Source organism: Numida meleagris, chromosome 9 (genome assembly GCF_002078875.1).
Source record: "Numida meleagris isolate 19003 breed g44 Domestic line chromosome 9, NumMel1.0, whole genome shotgun sequence".
Taxonomy (NCBI): domain Eukaryota; kingdom Metazoa; phylum Chordata; class Aves; order Galliformes; family Numididae; genus Numida; species Numida meleagris.
Genome location: NC_034417.1, coordinates 12,248,855 through 12,275,847, shown reverse-complemented (window position 1 = coordinate 12,275,847; position 26,993 = coordinate 12,248,855). Strand labels below are relative to the sequence as shown.

The window sequence follows — 26,993 nt, the reverse complement described above, 5'->3', positions numbered from 1 at the left end:
GGAATTTCTTGAGAAATCTGTATTACATTGAAAAATGGAGCCAGGCTCTTAAATAAAAGCAGAAATGATAACCTTGCTGCCAACAGCAGCTTTTACCAAGAGCAACCTGGATCATTTGACAATAGTGTAGAGCGTTTGACTGATTGCCTTGCTGTGTACCAAAGCCCAGCTCTGCTGTAGTGGAGACCCAAGGAGCAAAATCTGCAGTGATGTGCTGCTGTGCTCTTGAACGTCTTTATTAATGGCGTACAGCAGAGCCCCTGGTGCTTACCTCCGGATTTATGGCTCACTTCCACGGCCTTTCCCACTACTCTTAATATATTATAACAACACTGTCCATACATGAGCTTTTCCTGTTAGGGAGACAGCAGCACATTGGTAGAACTGCAGCAGATGAAGTCCCAGAAGAAGGCATGGGTGGCAGGCACAGTTGATCCACAATCAGTTTTTCCAGCTGTATCCAGAATGAAGAAGTCATGCACATTTTAATATGGTCTGATAACAAACATTTCATGAATCTACACTATTTAATAGCAAGTGAACTTTTCCAGTATGTTTTTTAGCCATTCTGACGGAATTTCTTTATTAGTAAGCTTTTATTAAATTTGACAAGGTGATAAAAAAAGGCTATAGAAAAGTATTATGTTTTATTATAGTCTGTAGTACTCTTCCATCAAGGTTAATATGGACTCACCACTCCTAATAATTAAATGGCAATACTTGCGCTGCGAATAGCCAAGCCTCACAGTCCTGCCCTTTCAAGAACAATCCTTCATTTTATATTTATACTCCACTTTTCTTCTACGGTTTTCCTTACACTTGCAGAAATTTTGCAGTCTCGTTTTTCCTCCCCAAGTACTACTGGATACATTACAGTAAAATACAAAATAAAATCGACTGATCAGGACAATTCTAAAGCTGTCAACATATTTTGTTCCCTAACTATACATCCAAATCATCTCCAAGGTATTGTATTCGTCTCTTGGAGTTGATAAGCCATTTAATGTATTATTCTGGTGACAGAAAAGATGGCATTTGCTACAAGCGTTTTTATGATTCGGTAGTTTTCATAGAGACTAGAAAACTAAGCAGCAGATTTACACTATAACAAAATAAAAGCTGAGATCTCATCTGCCTGATGAATGACTAAAGCAGCTTTCATCTACAGATTTTCAGCTGGTTTGCCTGAAGGTGGAGAACTTATTGTTCAGGACATTATAGCGGTACCTTGAGGCTATAATCCAATGGCATGTGTTGAAGACTGCACGCATGCAGGGGGTAGAAATACAGCTAACTCTGGGGCAGTTTCCATCTAAGCCAGACGTGTTAAGTGCAATAAATTTGTAAGAAAAGGGAGGCACAAGAAAAAGAGAAGTTCTGTATGCTTGAACACGGACTGATGCACCAGAAGAGCTGCTCTGCTCTGCCAGTTGGCTGCTCGCTAAGGGTGCCACAGCAGAGGGCTTTTTCATTTTCAGAAGGAAGTAAATGCAAGGACAAAGGCAGTTTAGAAGGGCCATTACATACAAAAGATCTGGCATCAACAGGCAGGCAGATAGAGTATTGCTGGCTGCCTTACTCCTTAGCAGACAGATATTACATAATGCCCTTCTCTGCCAAGCGGTGACTCAGTGGTTGAAATGAGAGGAGAGCTCTGGCCTCTTGACTTCCCTTCTCCCCATCTGACCGGGGATTGCTCCAGCTATCTTCCAGCAAAGGTCAGCTCCAGAGGCCAATTTCAGTAGCAATTGCTTAAAGCACATTTGACGTGGGAGGGCAAGCAAGTCAGGCTTCACCCATGCTTTTGAAAAGGAGGGAAGCGTTTATGGTACCTTCCACCAAGGGTTAACCAGGCTGCTTGGAGCCCACAAATGTTAGCTCCTCAAACAGCTGTGAGGATGTGAAGCACCATCAGATCTGAGCCTGTGGAGTACATAAAAGTCCTCTGAGGCCAGTGGAAATCCTGGACAATCCCAGTGACTGCATTTCTATGCATGGACATTTTGGTGCTTTCCATGAGACTTTTAAGCCATATGCAATGCCAGCTTCCAAAGATTTGCCCTATGTTTGAACTTTACTCGCAGCCTCCCATTTGCTTAGCTGCAAACGTGATTTTAATAAATCCATTTCAACCTCTTAGTAAATTTGTTTCTGAAGCCTTGCTCTTTCAGAGTGTGTAATTAAACTAAAAGAACCTGGAAAAGCCCCTTACAGTAAATAATTTACAAGTTCCTCCCTGGGGATGTTTTTTAATTGTAACTTCACTGGTCAGATCTTACTGAATACTCTGAGATAGCATTCCCTGCTGAGCTCCTGAAATATAATTAACTTATTCCTTTGCTCATGGTATTTTTCCTTAAACTATCCGTATCTTATTCAGGGCAGGCAGATTTGTTTATAAACGAAGTAGAGCCTGATAGACACTTTGTCATGAGAATAGCAATAATGACATTCGCTGCAACAGACAGGGGCACATCCATTTGGGGAAAGATGATACTGTTTGGAAGCAATTTTTATACATCCTACCCTGACAATCCAGCCCTGATACAAGAGAGCAACCAGGCAGCCCAGGCTCCTCTCCTCCTTGGCAGCCTGCCTTGCTCCCCAAGTGCCATTTTATGCATAGCAAACGTAAATAATTCTGACGCACCTACCAACCCCCTAACCTTTGTGCTTCAGAAACACTGTTATATACCATCAAACTGACAGTGATTTCATGTTATGTGGCAAAAAGAAAAACCCAGAGCGACAGCAGCAAGCTTCAGGTGCCAAATGAAAGCTGTCACATTTATTTAGCTCTATGATTCTCAGGACAATATACATAAATATTGTTTTACTGTCCCCACCAGCCAAATGTTAAGGGCTATCTGCATCAGCTGGGGTCCTGTGGCCAATGAGCCCGTGATGATCTCCTTCTGATCCAGTACAGGCTGGCAAGAAACACCGTGCCAGCATCTCTTGCTCCCAATGACACAGTGCATTAAATAGCTCCCTATTTATTTCTCATTGCATTCTAATCAAACACAGTAAGAAAAAATAAAATATTCAGCTTCAGAACCAAACATCATGGCTTTGGAATCACAGAACCATAGAACTGTTTGAGTAAGAAGGGACCCTTCAAGGCCATCTGGTCCAACTGCCCTGCTCTGAACAGGGACACCTACAGCTGATCAGGTGCTCAGAGCCCTGTCCAGCCTGACCTGGAGTGTCTGCAGGGATGGGGCACCCACCACCTCTCTGGGCAACCTGTGCCAGTGCCTCACCGCCCTGATTGTAAAAACTTCTTTCTTATATCCAGTCTAAATCTCCCCTCTTTTAGTTTGAAACCATTTCCCCTTGATTCAAGCTTCTCCTCAGCTTGAATGTAACAGCAAGAGGTCATTCACATCTGGTTATGTTCTATTATGCTGACATGGTCTCCAGATTTGTGCCAGAAGTGGTACAGCATTCATGCAGACATGCTTAGTGTCATACTAACCAGAACCACGGAACCATGTCTCAGGATCCCTGCTAAGACTCCAGGGTTAGATCCTGAGGGAGGACACCACTAGAAGTACACTGATTTTGGTGGGCTAAAAGGATGTAGCTGCTTGAATAGGGCTGGATTTAATACATGCATTTAAAACATTTATCAGAATCGAGATAAAGGTTTCTGCTCTGAAAAACGCTGGCATCAGCACAGCTTTGTTGATGTCCAAGGCAGGTAGTGCCATATGGCACAGGTCTCATCCTAATGTGATCAGTGAACTCTAACAGCCCTGCAGACAGACCTGCTATGCACGAAGCCTGCCCCATCTTCTCTCTGTTGCTCTCCATATGCCAACAGAAGTTCAGAAATGAAGAAAGGATTAAAGCATTGCCAGGACAGAAACTGAAAAAAAACCACAACAAAACCAGTCCAATTCTCTCATCACATTTATTCCCCAAAGGTCTTGAACTGTAAAAGTCTGCCTGCCTCCTGGAAGGCAGTGCAGCTGACAGCACTGCAGAGCTGAGAGAAGCTGGAGACTGCTCTGCTGCATGCACCAACCCTGTCATCCCAACCCTGTGTGACGCACGAACACCTCTCACTCAGCATAGTTTTCAGCACACAAAGTGAGAAAACACTTCTTTCGTTTGGTGGGACGAGCTCGTTTGATACAGAAGTGACAGACAGCCAAGTCCGACCACCATCGTTTTACTAAACAGCCCATAGTGCAAATTGCTGCCAGCTCCATGTTCGGGTTGCAGCTTTTCTGTGGGAGGCCCAGCAGGTTGATATTAAAGGTGAGCCAGGCCCTTTCACCCCATCATCACCCTTAAAGTACTGCACTCATTGTGCTTTTTGTCTGCACGGGGGCAAGTTATAACCTCCCACCCAAACCCTTACTCAGTCCATAAAAACTGTTCTCTGCAATACTTAGCGTCTCATCCTTTAACACGTACTGACACTTACCACGATGTTCTGGGATATTCTGAATGGCTTGTACAAAATTACACAGGTTGGAGTAATGCTGAATATTATTTTAAAAACATAACTGAGAACGCACTGATTGCATCTGAGACAACATGACATTCTTACACTGAGATAAAAGAATGAAACATATGATGTGAAAGTCTTAAACACAAAACTTTTGTTATTAGCAGATATTCCTTTTATTGCGAGACCACTTCAAAGAGCCAAGCAAACCACCAGCATTATTTGTATACCGTAAAATCATCTAAGGCTTTTTTTGAATCACCTTTTTTGGCCCAGCTTACCACAGGTCTTCTCTGGACCAGTAGGCAGTTCACTTGGAAACTGGAATAATAAAACTGTGCCGTATCACACAGGTTGTTCTCCACAAGAATGATAAGAAGAAATGATTTTTACTTAAAAAAGAGTCACATATTTCTATTGGTTCTAGAATAACAATTCACTCTAGATATTTGCTAATCAGAAGCAAACCAATGCAATTTGCATTACTATTACTACATTTACATTATTGGTTGTTTTTTTGTTGTTGTTGTTGTTGCTCGAATACAAATAATGTATTTTATTCTCCCAGCATCATATGTGACCATTAACAAAGTTATGACTGATGGACATGAAATCTTTGGTTGGTCGCTCTGAAGGCAGGATGGTATCAAGGCACTTCTAGCAGTCTTCATAAAGGATTTCATCTACTTGGACATCATTTTCTGTCACAGGTACAGATTCACAGATCTGTTCCCTAAATGCCAAGGCAATTGTGTAAGGCTTTCCACTGGGATGTTTCATACATCTTCCAAGATAGGTATCATAATATCCTTTCCCTCTTCCCAATCTGTTGCCTTTTTTGTCAAACCCAAGGCCTGGCATGAAGATAAGGTCAAGACCCCCTGTAGAAAAATAAAATACACGTTAGTGGATGCACTGTGGATTTCCTGATGGCTGGGCTACATCCAGATAACCTTATGCACAGCAAAAATGCTAGCTTTGTGTTTTGCAAAATGCTTCCCTTTCTTTGATCAGATGAAAAATACTTTGAATGCTAAGCCTGTGAATTTACATTTTCATCTTATCAATTGGATACTAGCTCAGCTGTAAAATAATCAGACCTTGAAAAGCTAGAAAGAAAAAAATCTACCTTATAACAAATTTATTTTATCACTTTAACCTCACACTTGCAAATACAAATGATTATGACTATAAATCTAGACAGAGACTGAACTCAGAGAAATTCAATTCAGGAAGAATCAGAAAATCAAATGATCTTCAACATCTGCCACAAAAATGGAAAAAAAAAAGAGAAGGAAAGAAGAAAGACACGTAAGTGAGAGAGAGCACCTTCTGGACACAGCTGTTAAGATGTCACGAACCTTTGAACACTCAACCTCCCAAAACCAAAGAGGCTTGAAGACAATATATTCTCCAAGTGCTTCTTTGCCAAGTAGGTAAAGGGAATGGGTTGACGTGCTGAGCACCCACCAGGCACAGGGGCAGCCACTGTGAGGCTTCCCATCCCTTGTGCAAAGCTTGTTCTTTTGGTGTTAGAAGTCTTGCAAGGACATTCTCTAAACAAATGCATTTGGCTGGCTTGGTACTGACTGCTGAACCCAGAACACATCACTTACTAGTTTCACAGTGCAAATAAAGCCTTGCATTACTTGCTGCCGTAGCAGATGGATACTTGAGGAAAGAAGGGCAGGAATGGAAGGGGAAAGCTAGCATGGACTAAAACACAGCTAATATGAATCTGGAAAGAAAGCATTTACTGCATCTCAGTCCTCTGCTTTTTCCTTATAGGAACAGTAATGCCTTAAGAAGCATTTTCCTGATTACCTTCTGCTTCGTTACCAGAGCTAGGATGCATTAGGTATTTTTCTGCTTTTCCTACATCCAAACCAAGTTTCTATTGCCATTTTGGACTGCACAGCTCTCACCACATCTAGCTGAGGAACAGGACTCAGTGTTCAAGGAGATGAATGGGAGCATGTACAGAAAGAATCAGAGGTAAGCAGAGCTTTTCAGTTTCCAGGGAACCCCATGTGAGACCAAGTATCAACTCTGAACTCAGCTTGGAAGAGTATACTAAAAGGGCACAGAAGACCAACTCATTTGCACATGCTTCTCAGGCTCCTGTAGATTTTCTTCCATTGCTCATCATTCAGAGAGGAGTCACTGATGTGAACACCTATCACCTATCCATCATGATCTGACCAAATTAGAACACGGATATAAAATATGCAAGGCAATGCAGTAAGAGATCCTTAGAGAAGGTGAATCTTGTAAAGCTGGCATGATACAGTGAGCAAGTATGTTTTTTTTAAAGAAAGGTCAAGGAAATACAAGGAGGCAATTAGCCAAAGGAGAGGCTACATAGTAATACTGGTTGATGTCAAAGGGGGCCCAAGTGATTCACCACACTGCAGTCAACTTTTGTTTCATAAGAAAGACAAATTGTGAAAAGCAAACAAAGAAGAGGCAACAGAGAGGAAATACAGTCTCCCCTGAAGATGGATGCCATTTTTATGGTATTACCATGTACACCATGTTGGACATACCATGACAAATCTCAGTTTGTAAGTAAAAACAGACATTTGCCAATTGTCAGGTCTATGGACTGTAGGATCCAACTGGTCTTCTCCCAGTTAGCATGATCAGTAATGGAGATTACACAGGTCAAGCCCTCCTGCAAGTAGTCCTATGCTTATTCCTTGTTCTATCCATGACTTGCCTCACACTGTCTCTCTAGAGGCATTCAGATGGCCCAGGAACAAGCATATACCAAGCACCAACCATACTTAGGAAGAAACACATTCTGGCATACAATTGTTTCGAGCTTTTTTCATTCCATGTGACTCTCATGGCAAAAAGAAGAACACATTTGCAGTTGCTGCTGCTAGTAGGTAGGATTGTACACAAGGGGCAAATCTGCTGGGTAAAAAGGTGCAATTTCTCTTTACATCTATATTACAGACAGGAGAAAAGCAAGCCAGGGGAAGCACTAAGGGAAGAAGGGATTGGCAAGAACAGTGCAGGGAAGAAATATATTTTCTGTGTCATTTAACAGGGCACACTTGAGTGAATGTGGATGTATTAAAGCACTGTGTTTTCTTCTGGGTTCTCTGGAGAAATTGAGCCTGTTTTAATGAGTCAGCTTCCTCTATAATCACGGAATTTTTATGCCAAATAACTCAAACAGGCTTGTGCAAATCTCAATATGAAAAACAATGTTGTAAATACAGTAACAGTTACCCTTATATTTTTTTTCCATTGGAGTGTTGTGATACTGAATGCCTTTACTCTGACTCACAACACACTGATTGATATCCACACAACTGACACCGCACAACATGTAGGGAAAATACCAAGCAAGACTTTCAGTAGAAAAATGACGCAGCTACCCTGCATGGAGCCTGATGGCAGTTCAAGAAGAATTTGCCCCAAAATCCAACTCTGGGAGCAAGAATGAATGGCAGAAAGCTGCGTGGAGAAAACACTTCCCCTCCGCATAACCTAGGGAGCAACAAAACCTCTTGTGGTGCCTGCGGCAGTGTGGGGGAAGAGCCATCACAGGATGAGAGGTGACACACAGATGAGACCAAGATAGCAGACATGTAAGATTACTATCAGTGGCAAGCAGACATCAACAGGATGGCAAGGGAGGGTAAGGACATCTTACTCCTTAAGGCACACACTCTCCCCACACTGACCAGCCCTTCCAGCCCTGCAGGATCATGAGTTACCACTCAGGATACCCCGCAGGTTTGCTCCTTTCCCACACCCTACTTCTCTCATTTTCACATACCACTCTATGGAATGGCATCATTGTCGCTAAGAAGAGAGGGTAGGTTCTTGGGCATCAAATGCCCCACCTGGTTTTATAGTCACTGTAAATGAGGCCTCATGATCTTCACCCACTTCTGTCCCCCTCCTTGTAATGTTTCTCTCTGCCACGTGCCTTCAGTCCTTAACTAAAGGCTTGTGGATCCCTGTGACAATACACCAGGAGCCCAGGAGAGAAAACCAACACTCACAGTACGCTTACTGTCAAGAGGTCTTTCGCTGCAGGTAATCTGCACTCCTCCTGCAATACTTACAGGATGTCTGCAGAATGCTAAGGGCTGAAAACAGTCTCAGGCAGCTGAGTCTGCACTAGCCCAGGTCTTCTATGAAGAGAATACTAATGCTTCTTATAAACTTTAATTAAGCTACAGGGTATCCAAGTAAGGTTGGCAATTACAATGACAGTCACCTAATACTCGCTGTATCTGTGACACGAGTTCTTGTGGCCACAGCTCTTTCTACTGCGTAGCACTGTGTGTGAAATAATACACACTGACATCAATGTGGGCATGCAGCCATGCTGACATGGCCACACAGCTTTCATTTATACAGCTAAATAAAGCAGGCCAGAAAGCAAATCCATTTACAGGATCACAGCTCGTCCGTACTGTTTAAGTACCAGCACACTGCCTGGCACTATAAGAGACCAAAAAAGATGAGACAGGCCAAGTTCTCTGTAGTGGGGACAGGGCTGCTCTGTGCCACTTGGTCCTGCTTTATTTAGCAGCGTACAGTCACAGCTTCAGAACCTACCACGTGGGTGTACATGCACACTTTGTGCACACATCTATGTAGACATGTCTTATGTCACAGAGAAGTGAAATGACTGGTCCAAGGACTCAGGAAATGTGTGGCAAAAGTACATGCAAAAGGCAGGTGCGCATGCTGCGTGTCCTCCACTTAACCAGCAGACCAAAACATGAGTATCCTCTCTCTGCTGTTTTAAATAGGAATACAAAGTTTCATTTCCTCTAGGCAGCTGGTGAATTTCCTCCCTTCAGCAATGCATTTCTCATTACCCTTTACGATGATATCAGGTTTGATTTGTTCCCCAGGGAAGGATTTTCTCCCTGCACCTCATTACTTCTCTTTACTCTGACATTCCTATTTGAAATGCCAAGTGGCATTTTCTGAAGCATTCTTGACAATGGTTAATTACAGAAGGGTCCACGGGAGTGCACAGGTATGGGTCACGGAAGGGCTGCTGGGGCCCTGCCCCAGGCGGGGCCGCCAGCACAGCCTCCTGGATCCAAGCAGGCCTCGCCTGCCTGCTGCCAGCCCACAGTGTGGGTCATGCACATCCCCTTCACAGCCAGACAGTCCTAACAGGAGACAAAACAGCAGTACTGCCATCCCAGGGACACCGTAACTGCCGGCTGCCTCTGTGTCTGCCACCCTGGCAGAGAAGAAAACATTAACTTGAGCACTGGATCCTAATATTGAAAGTAGCAGTCTTCGTGACACGCAGGGTATGGGCCAATGAGTTGTAATAACTGAGAAGTTCTAATTAATGGCAGAATCATTACTGTAACTTTAATTACCGTCAGCATCAACACAGTTAGGCCTCTTGGGTAGGTGCTAGCTTCTCAGTGTTCACTCTGCAGGGCACAGATCATCATTTTGTGTTTGCAGAGCACCTAACATGCTGTGGTCTAGGTTAATCACTAGACCTCATGGGAAACAATTCCAGAGAAGTAAATATTTCAATTATGCTACAGAAAAACAAATCCCTTCCCCCTTATGACTAGTATTAAGCCTTTCCCCTAGAATGCCCAGGGTGCTCCTTGCACCACAGCTGAGATTGCTATCCTCCCAGTCCTTTCTTCCAGATGGAAGTTTTCTGTCCTTTGGAAAAATACTGCCTTTGGTTTCAAACACATAGCCTCTGCTACACACCTGCCTTGGTAGATGCTCAATGTTTTCTCTAAATCCATGCACAACCACGACGCACCCACCAATATCTTTTACACACATATATACGCCCTGTTTCCTCTGCCATCCATGTGCCACAGGTAATTGGTCTACTAGCATGACTTGAGACAGCTTTTGTTACTACTTCGATAAAATATTTTGCAGAAGATAGAGCCATCAGCAGAATCTACAAACAAGCACCAAGCAACTCAGCACTTATTTGTCTACTCATCCATGTCTGTGCTTTGTGTCAGCATGAAACACTGGTCTCACAGTTCACACTTGCCCTCCTGAACTACAGAGTGATAAAATATTTATACTTCTCCCTGAGAAGCTACATGCTAGCCATCACTCACACAGGTTTAAAACAATGGAGCGGCAGTTACTCTCCTGTTATTAAACCTGCTAAACACACTAATAATTCCTTTTGATCAGCTTCTGTGCTACGAAGCTGCAGTCAAGTGAACACCCTCCTTCTATTCTGAACTCATTTAAAACAAATTTTAGTGCCAATGCATTTGAGAGGTTAAGGGCACTGCATAGCATCAGATGTGGTACGTCAGTGCTGCACAAACAAACCTGTTCTGCTCCAACGTATCTCTTCATGTGTCACCAGCAAGGCTACTGTATAAGGCTAAGACTTGTCTTCAAATTCTAGCTGGGCTCCCAGTGTGGGAAGGCTGTGCGAGGCTATAACCATCACACTCATTTCCCCTGAGGTTTGAGTTGCAGTCAGCTGAGGTCTATGTCTCATTTTCAACATTTGCCAAATGTCTACCCAAAAGAAAATTTGAACAAGTACTTTTCTATTTCACTATTATTCATCAAGCTGACGTAAGCACAGTACATTAACCATAATCACCCAAGGCCACCTACAAAAACGTCTGGTTTTGCAAATTCAGAGTAAAGGAAATCATTGCCTAGACATGTTTGAGTTACCAGCCTGTGAAAAATTACTCTACCTTTTCCTGATATTCAGATACTTGAGCATAGTCAGAATGGCTTGACTGGGAAAACATGGGAAACAAAAGATTTTGGGTCCTAAGGGGTGGTTGCACCTGAGTTCTCCTCTGTTTGCAAACCATCACAACACTCTGAAACAAGATGTACAAAGAAACAACTCCAAAGAGAAGACAAACTGCCTTACAGCTTCTTTAGAGCACATCAACACATGTTGTTATATCATTAAATGCCAACTGCAGCACTTCTTCAGAGAAACTCACAGGGCATTGCTGTTTATGCTGCAATTGTTGGAACTCTGCTAAAACATGAGAATCTTTGTGTATCTCAGTGTGTATTTATGTGAGATTCTTCAAGATTTTATCAGCTACATTTAACATAATGTTTATCTAAGCACCTATTTAAATATTTTAAATACTTCCACTTGACACACGTACATGTGCAATTCATTTCTTCACTCTTCTTCTTTTGCTTTCTGCTGTCTGGCTATTTTTAAATCAAAATATGTCACAAGTGAATCATTTGGGGATTTTTTTTCAACACATCATGTATCACTATCAATATTTCCAACCTCTTTGACTCAGTCAGCAGATAGTCTAACAAAACATACTCCAAATTGCTTGTTAAATATGAATAGTTAAGACATCAACTCCTTTGTCTGTGTAGAAACCTGCAAGGAGCTACACCACTTGACAGGAACATTAGGCACGCTTACTGGTAGGGTTTGCTGAACATGTAGAGTCAGCTGGTTTGTAGGTAACAGCACCCTCACTGTTAGTGTCAAACATGTTAACATCACAGCAGCTGAGAAATCCAGCTTCTTCCATCACAAGACTTTGAGTTTTTTAAGCTTGCACAACTTAAAAGAAACCACAAACATCTCTGGAATTCTCCACCTCCCTCACTCTGGTTGCCCTGATTATTTGGAGATGTTGGTCTGGAGCACTTGCTCTCCTATGTGCGTGTGACAATGCGTGGATGAGACTTCAATTATAGGAAAACAGCCGAAATGTCATCAGTGCTCCATAGTAAATCTATGGAATACTGACACCTGCTGGCAAAGGACTTCACATCACTCCTGGACAGTAATTTGCCCTCCATCTACACCCAAAAGCTGATTCCCATCCTATAAGCACAAAAGCCATCACAAGCAGGAAATTAGTCTAGTTAGGATGCCAAAATGAAGACTGAGAGTTATCCTTATACTGTGAAGCAGCAGCACGGAGCTCCTGCCCCCTGGAAGCCAGCAGCTCCCTGCCAGGTCCGAGGGATTTCCCACTGCACTGGGGAAATGACAGTGTATTTTGAATCTCAGCAAAGAGAGTGCGAATTACCTGTGCCAGGAAGACAAATTTTTTGTAACTGAAACAGTGCTGACCTGGCTTCAGAGCCCACCAAGCTGGCAGAAAACCAATCCTAGGAAAAAAAGAAAAAATAGTAATTCCGTGCCACGTTCATGAGCTGAATCTGCTCAGCAATGAGTACCAGAGATGAGAGCAGCACTGGGTGGACGAGGGGAGAACAGAGCTGGAAGCAAGACAAAGGCAGCAGGACTGCCCTCCAGGCACCAGCCAGCAGGCTCAGCTCTCTCACCAAACTGCACCTACAATCCATGTGGCCAAACATGCAGGTGACCAGCAGGAAAAGGCGTCCTCCAGATTATTCAGATTATGTGCAGCAAGGCACAGAGATAAGCTTGGTGTCCCCTCCTCCTTTCCAAAAAGGAAAATAAAGGGAGACAAAAATCTGTTTGGGTTAGTTCATACAGCTAAAGATACTTGCATGTATGCGTTTCCCCTGTATTAATTTGTTACACAGACTCATGTCACACTCCACAAAACAGCCCAACCTCTTATTTGCTTTTGAAAGACTCCTGTATCTAGGAGACAGGATAAAGAAAATGACAACGCTACTATTCACTCTGCAGCAAAATTAGCCCTCTGAAACAAAACACTTTAGAGTCACTTGCAGTGAATTTAAAGCCTGTGCCTATGTTGTCTTTACTTCTGTTTAAACTTTAATTGATTACAGAAGTAATCTTTTTAGTTGTTTTCCTGAATGCAAGGAGAATGTTTTCTGCAAGAAGGCAAATGTGGACGTGACAATTAAAATTACAAAGAAAAGCACTTTTAAAGCCTTAATGAACTTTATGTAAGGAAAAAGCCACGGCATTCCAGAACTCTCAGACCTCCAGGTTCACTGCAGGATACCCCTGCACAGACAGAGCATTAAAATCAAACCACAGTGTTCATGGTTTAGTTTACACCAGAGAAATTCAGGATGAAAGGGTAACAAAGGGCATTACAAAGTGATGACACAGAGATACATCAATTTTCCCAACTTTTTTTCCAAAAAATCTTTCAAAGAAAGCAATTATTTGTAATGATACCATACACAGAATCATAGAATAGTTAAGGTTGAAAAAGACCACTGAGATCATTTAGTCCAACCCCAACCCACCTCTACCAGAGCATGTCCCTCAGTGTCTCATCCCCACGGTTCTGGAACACCTCCAGGGACGGTGACTCCCCCACCTCCCAGGGCAGCCTGTGCCAGTGCATTGCCACTCTTTCTGAGAAGTTTTTCCTAATATCCAACCTGAACCCCCTCCTTGTGCAACTTGAGGCCTCACCAGTGCTAAGTATAGAGAGACAATCGCTCCCCTAGTCCTGCTGGCTGCACTATTTCTGATACAATCCAGAACGTTTTTGGTCTTCTTGGCCACCCAGGCACCCATGCTGGCTCATGCTCAGCCTGCTGTTGACCGGCACTCCCAGATCCTCTTCCTCCATGCAGCTTTCCAGGTACTGCCCCAAGCCTCTAGCATTCCATGGGGCTGTTGTGACCAAAGTGCAGGACCTGGGCACTTGGTTTTGTTGAATTTCACACAACTGGCCTCAGCCCACCAGTCCAGCCTACCCAAATCCCTTTGCAGAGCCTTCCTGCCCTTGGGCAGATCAACACTTCCTCCCAGCCTGGTGTTACCTGCGAACTTTCTGAGGGTGCACTCGATCCCTCTGTCCAGAAAACCAATAAGGGTATTAAACAGGGCCAGTCCCAAAACTGACCCCTCAGGAACACCACTGGTGACCGGTCACCAGCTGGATTTAACTCCACTCACCACCTCTCTGGGCCTGGCCCTCCAGCCATTTCTTTATCCAATGAACAGTACACTTGCCTAAGCCATGAGCTGCCAGCTTCTGCAGGAGAATTCTGTGGGAGACATGTTTCAAACAGAAGTAATGGGAGAAGTTCAACTAAAAGTATGGGTATTCAAGTAGCAAATTGGGTGCGGAGTGTTACAGGGCTGTCTCAAGAGAGCTGTGGCAGCTGTGCAGCACCATAGGAAGGGCAGGCATCACCGCAGGGGAGAGCAGTCCCAGCACTGGGGATGGCATCACACATCTTGCAGCTGAAGGCTGAAATGCAGAGAAACCTTGGGGGGAGCAGCTGCTACCACAGCTGGGTCCAAACCCTGAAATGTTTATTTCCAAGCAAGCATTTTCCTAGTTTTTCCTGTTAGGGAACACACTATGCAGAGTAATTTAAGATTATCTCTGGTCTATTTTACGGAGCTCGAATAATGTAACAAGCATTTGTGTAACAACTTCTAGTTGTGGGTTACCTGTGTGGAAACCACTGAAAGACACCTACCCAGCAAGCTGATTTGAAAGCAGTGATGTGGTATGTACAGAAAGAATAAACTTATACACTGTCATTACACATGTTTCATAATATTTATTCACCTAGGCATAAAATGGTATCTCGGGCATCTTATCTCCAAAATAACATAGAGAAATTGCAAAGGTTGACAGACCAAGGGGTGGAACTCCCACAGATGTAGGAAAGCTTTCATATGAGAATAAAAAAATAGAAAATACTTGGCAAAGAAAAAAACACAATTGCTATAATACAGGCTTAGCTAAGCAATGAATAATAAAAACAAAGTAAATCAAACATCCTTATTTACTTCTCATCACAGAGGAATGAGGTATCACTTGAACCGAAAGCAGCAAATTTAAAATGAATACAAGGAACATAATATTTCACATAACATAGGAATATAATATAATATTAACGTAACAGGGAACATAATGTTTCACATTATGACATGATTATGAGTACAACTTGCTGCCATCAGAACGCTGCAGAGCCAAGGGCTTGATACAAATAACATTAGATGCTTATAGGAATGACCAGAGCACCTACAGGTAAAGAAAAAAAGAGAACTTGTTTGAAAGGGATTAAGCCAGGACCTGCATCTGCAGAGGTAGGAAGAAATCTCAGTTATTGCTACAGAAGTACAAGTTGTGAGGTTTCCTGCACCTTGTAGAACTCTCGATACTGGACTGAATGTCCAGAGCTGTGATCCAGCACTATGTGTGGGAAGCATTCTCTCTCTACAAGCAGACTCATCACCAGAATGTTAATGCCTCACTTGCACTGAATTTGTTCTCCTTATGCGTATCAAAATACTATGGCTCATTGTCTCCAGGCAGAAGTTCATTCCAAACTTCTGATCATTTCATTAAAATATAGATTACATTAAGAACTAAGCCTTGATTTTCCATTTTGCTTCTTCCCATGGTCTCAGATTTTCTTTTTTATGACCAGTGCAAAAAGACTTTAAATTATAAACTAACTCTTGAAATATATTGTAGTGTAAGTTTTAATCAAGTCTCCCAGAGGAAAAGAAAATCTAATACTATCTTCAATCACTTTACAATTTTGTTTAGGGTGTTTTTATTTTTTTTTTTTTACTAAGCAGCAATATTTATCACGTCTACTTTCCACAAACCTGTATTTCATTTATTCCACATACATTTCAATCTGCATATATCACTTAAGTATGCCACAGTTACCCCGAGTATTATTTACTACGTGCCTTTTTTCAGAATGATTAACAGTGTTTTGTATACTCCCATTACACCTCCACGTACAACTATTCTCCCTCTAACGGATCTGAAGTAGCTTATTAGACCTCCGTGCTTCAAGGCAAGGCATTTTCTCTTCATACTGCTTTTTGCTTCTCAACTCTCATAAGCCTCATCTTTCAAAATCCTCTCGCTTCTGATGCTTTGTGGTTTGGGCAGGAGAGGGCTTCTAGCCCATCATCTATTTTTTAACATCCCATTTTACTTTGCAGCTGGATGCGAAAACTCTTCCTCTTAAGACGATATTGTCACTGCTTCAGATACACTTCTAAAGAACTTCACTAAAATTCGGAATGATTAAGAATACCGACAGCATCACAAGGCAGGCCATCAGTCCTGGCAAAACATGCAGCTCTCTGAATGTATGACTGAATAGTGGCATTTAGTGACAAGTGAAACCAAGCTTTTGAGGGCCAACACATTTCTGCAGTGCAGATCCCAACGGCAAAGTTTAAAACAGAATTAATCAACATTCTGGAATCATTTTGAACTACATGGGGTTGCTTGGAATGGCAACATAGAGGAAGCCAGAATTTCCTTGTGAGGGTAAACAGCTCTCGTACACCACACACAATCCATGCAGGCAAGCCATCCCTGCTACCAGCACGTTGGTGGCATTTATGTTACAGCAAGGCTCAAAGTATTCTGCAAGTTGTAAGGACAGAAAAATAATAACTAACCTCAGAAGCTAGCATACAAGGGTTATGTGAAAGCAAAGCAGCTGTAAATCATTGCTAGACACATTCCTCACTTTGTCTGAACTTTGGATTTTTCCTTATTATTAATAAATAACACAGTTTTAAAATCATGGATTATCTAGTTAGCATCTCACTCCTTATTTTGAAGGTGCAACACAAATACTGTGATCCACAGTATGTAAATTTCCAGTACTGAAAATTCTGGAAGTCTCTAAAGTAAATTACAAGTCTAGTTCTTAATACATTCACTTTGGGGAGCAAAAATACTTATGTTTCAGGAGAGTAGCTGCAGCTTATTCAGCATTTCCCATTATCACAAGATGCTATATTTTCAAATGACATTTTCCAGCTTGGGTATTTCTGCCAAACTGAGGTTGTTTTGTTGTTTTTTTTTATTTCAGACAAAATGGTTCATTGGTTTCTGAGAACAAAGCTAGCAAAAAATGTCCAGGAAAGCTCTGTTAGCTCCATGTTTTGAGGCAAGAAACCTTGATCAGAGTAGCCTTTGTGTCAACGATGTGGCTGTAGCCCTTTCAAGTCCGTTTGAGCCAGCCTTATAACATGTTGTAAAAACCTGCTGTTTGCATGGGCTTAGGAAAGATTCGTCAGGGTTAATGCTGGGCCTCTCTGAGGTTGTCATCCTCTCCAAACCACTGCTGGAGCTGCAAGCACATGGGCAGCCCCACAACTTTCCAGGAACCAGCGTCAGTTGACATGGGACATTCCCTCCATTCCGCATACCCCACAGCCACATGGCAAACTCAATCCATTCACTTATCTCGGTTAAAAAATCCCAACCCAAACGGGGAGAGGAGGAAAATATTCTTCATCCAGTTTATGACGGGGAAGCCGTGGTAGGAACATGATGCAATCACAAGGAAGGAACGCTCCTAAACCCAGCAGAGAGCAACTGGAGCGGCAAGCTCAGGCCTTGCAGCCTGCAGCGCTCCAAGCCGTGAGCAGACAGGAGGGCCCCCATCACAGAGCCTGTCCTACTGGGGCAAGACTGGGAACTGAAACAAGGAAGGAAATGACTGAAGTTTCACTAGCATTTCTTCTGGCAAGCCATCAGTTTACAAAACCCCTCACTGCCAGCTCCTTACCAAGCCTGTAGTTGCAACAGTCCAAATGGCACATGGCCCTGTCTGAGAGGAGAGCCTTTTACTGGTGGTGAGCTGGTTCTAACCTGGACTAGGTTCCCAGTACAGATACCAGTACTGTTCCGCAGAGGAGGGATGGGGACAATGAGAAAGAAAGTGAGGAGGAGAGAGGGCAGCAGCTTATTTAATACTGCAGCAACCAACAGAAACAATCACCAAACTATGCTTGAGAAGCAATTCTGCACTGTTAAGCAGAAAAAAAATGAAAATTTAACAGAAAGTGAACTCTTCCAAGCTACTGAATAAGCCAGCCCAGTGGGGAAGGAAATGAGTAAACAGGGACAAGGAATCTTGCATGTCTGGCCTCAGACAAATGAAAGAAGAGAAATGACACATGATGTCCTCCCTTCTGGTGGTGGGAGGCTATTTATGTTGGCCCAGCTGCCCATGAAATGACAGCCTACGGCTGCAAGGAAGAGGAAATGGGGAATAGGGTCAGAAAGCCTAAGAAGGATGCTCAGAGATGGAGACTCGGACTTTGGTCAAAGAGCTGGAGGCTGGCATTATGTTCACAAAGAAATTAAAGGTTTGAAACGGGGCTGTATGGGAATTGCTGTCACAGCCTGAACCAATGATTGAACACCTGGTGAAGGGACACAGCCAGCCCTGGGAACACAGGTGAAAGCAATTCACCTGTGTGACTAGAACCAGGATCCACCCCTCCCTAAGCCTCATTTAAGGGCTGGCTGCCACAAGGGAAGGATCTCTACCTTGAGATCCCTCCTTTTGGAGCATGCAGCAAGCCCTGATCCTTGGGATGGGTAAGCAACTCTTTCTTTAACTGGATTGTGACCACCAACTTTTTTGGGGTAATTTAGATCTGGTTATCTGTCATCACCTTTCCTTACCGGGGCATTTTACCATATGGGCATGTTGAATCCAGTCAGTGTTTTCAAGTCCCAGAAAGAATAAAATCTATTCTTAGGAGGAATAACTTAGCCTTTATTTTCCCTACAGTTCTCAAAGCAGATTAAAATAATAATACTTGACAGTACAAGTGAGGAAACCCATGTCCAGTCTGCTGAACCATACTGCCTCCCTAAACCACACTGAGATGAGAGCTGCTGGTAAAGTGCCCTTTAAATGTCTGTAGGAATCATAACAAAAAGCAAACAGGGAGCACGGTTTTATCTGATTTACTCCTTCCAAAGTTGCAAAGGTATCTATACTCCCACAAACAATTACTGCAACGTGCATGCTTTTTCAAAAGTACTATTTTGGCCACAAACTATACCAGTGCCCGTTTATACCTTAGATGGGCAAGGATATAAACAAGTGAAAGGGCATGTACTGAGAAAATGTACCAATGGCTTGTTCCAAAAGTTGTTGAGATCTTTCAGCGGGTGTAACTGGAAATCAGCAGAGTTATGCACATACAAACAAAATATCTGGACTTCTTCCACATTTGTTATTTGTTACCATGTCAATTTAGCCTGAAGAGAAGAACTCTTCATATGAAAATTAGTTATCAATGCATGGTACAGAAGACAACAGTCTTTCTACTACAGAAACTGCAGCAATCTTTGCTATGCCAACAAGGTGTAACACCATGTGCTGCCAAGATGAAAACAGGTAAATCCTGATCCAATGAAAAAAGACTTTCTCCACAAGGCAGGGTTGATGTCTAGTAAACACAGCCTGTGAGTACTATCAAAGACTGGGAAACTTGATGCAAAAATTACACCTAGCCTTATATTTCAGCTATTCTTCACAGTAACTATACCTGAAAAAAGGAAAGAAGTTTTAAGGACTATCTGAATTCAAGCTTTTTGTCATGCAAAGTGAATACACTCAGTAGTGACATGACTTATTTATGTACCTGCAGGGTATTCCTTGGAAATTACATAGCAACTTATGAAAGCAATGGGAACATTACTAATATAACACCATGTCATCTCCTGATATCAATGTAAATGCCTCAGATCACCACGGTATTTGATAACATCACAAAGATAAATGTTTCATCCATGCATAACTCCAACAATGGAGGACGAATGTAGCAGCAAGACAATTTGTATTCCTGCAAATGTACCAAAGCTCAATAGATATAACTGACCTAAAAATGTACCAGAAGTATTTTAAAGAAGCACTGAGAGACAGCATCTGTTTCTGTGGGGAAAGACTGAGGTGGGCCTGTCCAACCATGCCATAGAGCAAAAACCCAATTTTACTCTCTAGTTTTTCAAAAGCCATCCAGGGAAAAAGAATGGGTCTGACTTCCACAACGAATCACTCCTTCATTACTGAGTACGAAAGACTAAACTGAAGGCAGCACAAGTCTGACATGGCCATATATTGGTGGTTACAACCGCTGGCCATAAAAACAGAGTATCATTTTAAAAGTTACATCAAAACCGAAGACTGAGAAATTTTGAGCAAGTATGCTCTCACCCTCCTATTCTCCTCAACACACAACACATCAGATCTGTAAGAAACGCCTTCTACAACTTTCCTGACCTTCCACTGCCATCAGCAGCTTCTTTCACAGGACTGCTGTGGCTTTCTTGGTATCCATGCCCATCACCGCATCTGGGTACAAGCAGCTCCAGAGCTAGCCAGGTACCACAGCTTGCTCCTTCATTCTCCATCTTCACAGCCCTATCCAGGTCATCCCCAACAAGTCCATTCCAGTGCATTCTACACCAGACAGCCCCCGCTCTCAATACAGTTAAAACTGTGTGTTTACTCTGAGATCTCTGCAATGGACTTGTTAAATTGAAATAGCAACAGCTCTTTGGCAGTACAAATGCTTGTCCCGAGCATCTAAGCTAAGCTTAGTCAACAGAACCCTGGGCATTCTACGGGCTATCTTCGAAAGCCCTGAGATACCACTGATACCAGCAAATTCATAATGAAAAACCAGTAGGAAAACAAGCAATGGTACTAAATATTAAATGCAAAGAACACAGCTGTATGAAGCAGTTAAATCCTTTGCTAGATAAACTGCAGACACAGAGAGGATTCTGAATTAAAAGAGGTAATGTTAAATAAGAAAGGAGAATCAAACACAGTAAAAATGCTGATAAATGAAGACTATGTACTAAAGCTAATGCTTTAAGCAATGTTTGTCTAAAGCGCAGTGTTCAGAGAAAGCACATTAGCATCCCAAAACAAATGCAAAGCCCAGTTCAACCAAACAGATTCACATAAATTTTATGTTCCTGTATTGAACACTCAGAAGCAGGTAAGTCTGTGAGGTGTGGAAGCTGTCTGCATGGTAAATTTCCGTCTAGAGAAAATTTCCCTAGACTGAGGTTTCAAGCATAAATTCAACATGAGTTTTCCATTAATACCACTAAAAAATTCTGCAGATGTTTCAGGATGATGTTATTGTGTTTATAAAAAGAGTGAAAATAATTAACGCAGACACAGAAAAAGTAAGATTGTTTACAATTCTGTAGAAATCGGGGAATTTTACGGTAAAAGAAAGAGGTTATTTTGGGACCAAGGCAGACCTACATGAACTTTTCAACCCTATGAAGAATCAGTGTCTGAGACACAACTTAAGACCAAATTAAAAATTTGAGGGAACAATGATTGAAAAGAGTTTGCAGTATTTACCCAATCCTACAAGAAAGTTATTTTATTTTCAGTCTAAGGTCTCAGTCCAAAAAACTGTTCTGCATGGGCAGCACTGTGCTTCACCCATGCAATACAATTTTCAGGATCAAAGATTTCAGAAAATTCTCATGTCAGCCTGTAGGCATCACCTGAAAAGTTTTGTACCTTTCAGGCAGTTGAAATTAAAGTTCTCAGAGTGTATCTGAAAACTGTGAATCCCCATGACTTTCAATGGCAGCCCAAGTAACTCCCGGCAAGCCCCTGCCTCCTTCACGATCCTCTGTGCTATGCTTGCCAAGATTTGCATTGAGCCTGCCCGTGGAACAGGACCAGGGAGATGATTTCTCTGGAGGGATGGACTTCTTTCAGTTGGATCAACTGTGCAGTCCTGCTCTCGCTAGCTCTGCTGACAGCAGTGGCACAGGGTAGCGAAAAACAGGCAAGAGAAAGTAGCACCTGCTACCATCAACTTCAGCATCTCTACCACAATGTGCAAGACCAAAGCACAACATTTAATTTCATTCTTGTGATCAGATTATTTCCTACCAGGCTACTGCTCAACAACTCTATGATGTACAATGAAAATACTCACCACCAGCAAGAGCTTCTTCTCTTGCGCTGTCGTCATCACTAGGCTGAAGAATATTCCAGGATGTCAAAGTAAGTGAAGAAATGTCTTCAGCTGATGACAGCTTTAGCATGTCCATATGATTGCTGCGAGGTTTGTAACGTGGGATGAAACACTCTTTGCCTTGCTTAAAAATGTCCTTAATGATTTCTTCTGTCTGGATTTCATCTGGCATGCTCAGAAAGATTGCAATTCTTTTGGATTCTTGGTACTTGGTATGCTCAATCACCTATAAGGGAAACTGCCATAATCAGTTCACAAAAAGACTGACTTACTTTATTTTAATTAAAAACACAACTGGAGGAAAATACCCATTGGAAAAAGTAGAGATACAAATTACCATAAAGAGAATAAAGTGACTTTGTTTCCTATTCCAACATTTCTACTGTCAGCAAAATCAAAATAGGCAAACTTTTGTACCCGGATAAAAATAAAACATCCTATCAGGTTGAAGCCATCAAAAAACAATTTGGGAGTCAGTCCAGATCCTTTAAATACTTGTGCCATATAGCACCAGTATCCCCAAATACCCAGCATCAATGGGGACAGATACAGCAGGTCAGAACTGCCAGCTTATACAATACACAAGGTTTTTGTGTTCCTTTTCTTCCATCCTTTTTTTGCATGCTGCACATCACAACTGGACCTGGGCACAATGAGAAGCACATCTATTATAATAAATCAAAAGAAAATTTGCATCAGAGCAGTTGACTGCAGAGCTCAAAGCCTTACAAGATCAGGCCCTTCTTTCTTTTGTTAATCCAAAATGCTTTCCCAAAAGCAAATGTAGATGTACAGCTACAAACATCACCTGCTCGTGATGAGTGATCTTATTACTGCACATTTTTCAGAGGTTGAAGGAAAGACGGTCTTGCTGTTTTTTGATTTTCAAGAGGTTGTCTGTGCTGGACTTATGAAAAACTGAACGTAGGAAGGAAAACAAAAAAAACACTTATACAGTGAAAAAGTGTTAACAGATTCATACCTCGCTATGTCTCTGTCCAATTCCAGATTAAATTCCATACTAAAATTTGTGAGAATTTTTTTTAAAGGCTTGTCTTCTCCTTTTCAGGTATCTTACAAAACAAATACAGATGGGTCCCTTGTGACTTAAATGTGATTTATACTTATTGTACACACTTCCAAAAATCTGTCAAAGATATCTGGCAATTGAGAAATGGTGCTTATCTACAGAACAGAGAACAGCAAATCCTCTGTTCTGCGTTTGCCTAACTTCAGGGTAACTGCCCTTCTGAGCTTTAGCCCTTGCCCTTTTTGGAGAGAGAGATGCTAATATCTGAGTTCAGAATTGGTTCACTCCTTTCTATTCTTTCTTTCTAGCGCACCCGTTACAAGCCCAGGTGAAGTATCAAAAGACGGATATATTTTTGTAAGGTAAGATATAATGAAACACTCCAGCCCATGTGTTGCTTGGCGATAGAAGCACCTAGCAATTCAAAACCGTATTCTATTTCTCTTAGTAATTCACCCAACCTTACCCATGGATTTTCCCAACTAAGTGATTAAGCTCTTAAACAACAGAATTTCCATGGTAGCCTTTGTTTGAAAGAACAGACTACTTAGTCAAATTGCAGGCTCCAGCCAGTGCCTGTGATTCTTGCTACTGAGGGGCTCCTGCACCTCCTCATGGGCTCAGAGAACAGAGAAACCAAAACACAGCTCTCCTCTTTCTAAGTGGTGCAGTGGGCACCATACAGGCCAAATGTGTTCTGACATGTCCAGCAACACACTGAGTATGTAGTACAGACAAAAATGAGGTTGGAGATGTAAAACCACAAGCTACCAGGAAAACAAAATTTCTCATGTTTTCAGAAACGTGAAGACAAAGCTGTTCTGAGCGGTTTCTGAGAAGAGTGAAAAAATTTCCACGCTTAAAAATATTATGCGCCCTTTGCTCACCCGCTGATGGCTATTACTGCAGAATCAGAGCATGCTAACAGCATGACTTCAATCATGAATGTGCACATTAAAAAAGAATAGTCATCCAGAAGCTAATTAAATACCAGTGGCAAGGCCAGCTAGTGTAACAATTTCAGTTTGAATTTAAAGATCATTTTGAGATGAGATTTTATTACAAAAAATATTGTTCAGGTGCTATAAAATAATGTGCTCACTTTTATTAGCTGCCATTACTGATATACATTATAAACCTGCACTTTCAGCCTCACGTTGTTCCAACTATTTTCTCAGCACTAACAAAAATTTCCTCATGTCTATCGCATCACTTTCCCATGAGGAAGCTGACTGCTTTCTGTCTGTGTGGAATGCTATCCTATCTCAAGAAAGCCCGCAACTTTCAACTTGTGTCATATTAGTAAAATGCCGTGGTAACATGAATTTATGTCATATTTCCCCAGCCTTCCTTTAAGCAAAACAAAAGCTTTAGCTTTTGGCGTGTTCTCACTACCAGCAAGAAGTGTCCTGTTGCTGAGTGTACCAGCTGTGGTTAGACCAAGGCTGAGGGCTCCAAATATTCTCTACTATATGGCCTGGGTGCTTATAAAGTTGGCTGAGGACTATGCACTTTTGAACAGCGTGTTCTAAAAATTGTGGAATTTAAGGATAGAATGTGAGATTACTAAAATATGTTTGCATTATAGTAGGACATTATATATGCTACGAGAAAAAAAGAAAGAAACATTCCAAATGAAAAAAAAAAAAAGCATAATGAGTTTCAGCTAAACCTATGACCTGAAGTTTCTGTGCTGCTATGTCACATTCATGAAGTGGCTAAACATCAGTATTAAGTGAAGTTTATAAAATGATTTCAGATCCTCTGGCAGAAAAATAATATAAATGCAGATCATCTACACATACAAGCTGGTACTGCAAAAAAAAGGACGACTGTGTTCTATTACATGCAGTGACTGCAAAATATCTTTTTATTGCGTTTATTAAAATGATAAAATAAAGCGATATAAAAATTCGGTAATCCAAATGCGAACAGAACATTCCAAGAGCACACTCCAGCCCCACACTGTGCTAGGATATCAGTTTGGTGAACCCTGCTCGGCAGCTTTAAAGTATGAAAATTACATTAGAAATAGAATTGCATGGAAGAAAAACATTGAAAGGCATGCACGGGAAATGACAGCAGAAAGGCCACAATGAGTCAGTTGCGAAGTTTTTAGATATGCTGTGCTAGGAGCTGGCCGTACAGGGAAACCGATGTGACAAACACAAGATGAACACCCACCCCAAACCCATGTGGAACCCTGCTGCTTTGGGCTTCACTGCAGAGCTCGCTTCCACTGTCACCACCACCCATCAGGCACCCGCACCACGTGCTTCCCATCGGGGCCTTCAATCCCAGCGCCGCTGCCCCACTCCTTCCCACTGCTGCTAGGCCCCTGCAGAAGGAGGAAGGGAAGAACTCGTTCCTCGCAGCCGGCGCTCCAGGAGGGGACTGCGCAGCGGCCGAGGAGCGGGGGCGGGGGGGAACCCGGGCCACTTCTTCGGCCCCCGGAAAGTCAGCACCGGGGATCCCCGCGTAGAGCCGGGCCCGGCTCCACAGCCCTCCCCCCGCCTCCGGGCTCCGCTCTTCCAGGAAGCACCCACCTTGCGACTCAGCAGGCGAGACTGACGCTGCTTCTCCGCCGCGCCCAGGGCCCGCAGCCTCTGCCGCAGCTCCGCTCGCAGCGCCTGCTTGGCGGCCCCCAGCGCCGCCGCCATTTCGCTGCCGCCCTCCCGCGGCGGCTCCATGCGGGCCGCAGCACGGCCTCGCCCCTCGCCGAGGTCCCGGGCTGGGCTCCTCCGCGGCTTCTAGCTGTCGGGGAGGGGACTGCGGGGCGGTGGGCCGGCCAGGGGTGCCCGGTGGCCTCTGGGGGGAGTTTGTCCTTTGTCCCTGCTCGGTCAGTCACCTCTGCTCTGCGCTGTCTGCAGGGAGTTGTGCAGTCCCGTGGTTTAGGCCCGGGGAAGGGTCTGGTGGGCTCTGGGCAAGGTCTGTGCTTCACCCTGGCCACCGTAACCTGTGAGGGTGCAGAATCACAAAATCATTAAGATTGGAAAACAGCACTAAGATCACCCGGTCCAACCTCAGCCCACCCCCACCATGTACAGTAACCGCGTCCCTCAATACCACATCCCCACGGTTCTTGAGCACCTCCGGGGATGGTGACTCCACTCGTCCCTGGGCAGCCTGTGCCAGTGCATCACCACTCTTTTGGAGAAGAAATTTTTCCTAATATCCGACCTGAACCTCCCCTGCTGCAACTTGAGGCCATTCCCTTTCATCCTATGGCTGTTACTGGGAGCAGAGGCTGACCCCCTCCTCACCACAACCTCCCTCCGAGAGTGTAGAGAGCAGTAAGGTTTCCCCCGAGCCTTCTCTTCTCCAGACTGAACCATCCCAGTTCCCTCAGCTGCTGCCCATAAGACCTGTACTCCAGACACTGCACAGCTTCTTTGTCCTTCTCTGGACACGCAGAAGGGTGAGCCCAGTGCCATGCCAAACTGTCTTCAAGGCCAATCATTTCTTTTTTCTTTTTTCTAAGTATAGCATTGATTGCAAAGAATTTCCCCTGTCTTAATTTTGTTGTAGAAAGGGAAATTACACTTCAGCAGGATATTTGACCACTGCCTGCCAGATGGTTTCACATCCGTACAAGCCCTGGTGATGGCTGGAGGACCTGGAATGCGGATGAGATTTCATGTGCTGCGAGGAACAGAAAGTGCTGCACCCACAGTGGCTTCACTCCCCCTGTGTGCAGGCCTGGGTGATGGGCTCAGAAGGGAGATAGTGCCAGTGTCCTTTGGTTTCTTCATTGTTAGGGAAGTGGGAACAGGCACTGTCATGCATCTGCTCTAGGTGTCCACAGAACCATAGAATCA

At 43.1% G+C, this 26,993-nt stretch overlaps 1 protein-coding gene across 1 annotated transcript; it reads right to left on the bottom strand.

Annotated features, from left to right (window-relative positions):
* MTHFS (methenyltetrahydrofolate synthetase) lies at positions 3,898-26,993 on the bottom strand. Its single transcript, XM_021407552.1, has 4 exons — positions 26,541-26,993; positions 25,722-26,131; positions 22,107-22,371; positions 3,898-5,340 (listed from the first exon to the last, which is right to left on the bottom strand). Exons 2-4 carry the CDS (start codon positions 25,863-25,865, stop codon positions 5,117-5,119), a joined length of 633 nt encoding a protein of 210 aa, XP_021263227.1. The 5' UTR covers positions 25,866-26,131; positions 26,541-26,993; the 3' UTR covers positions 3,898-5,116.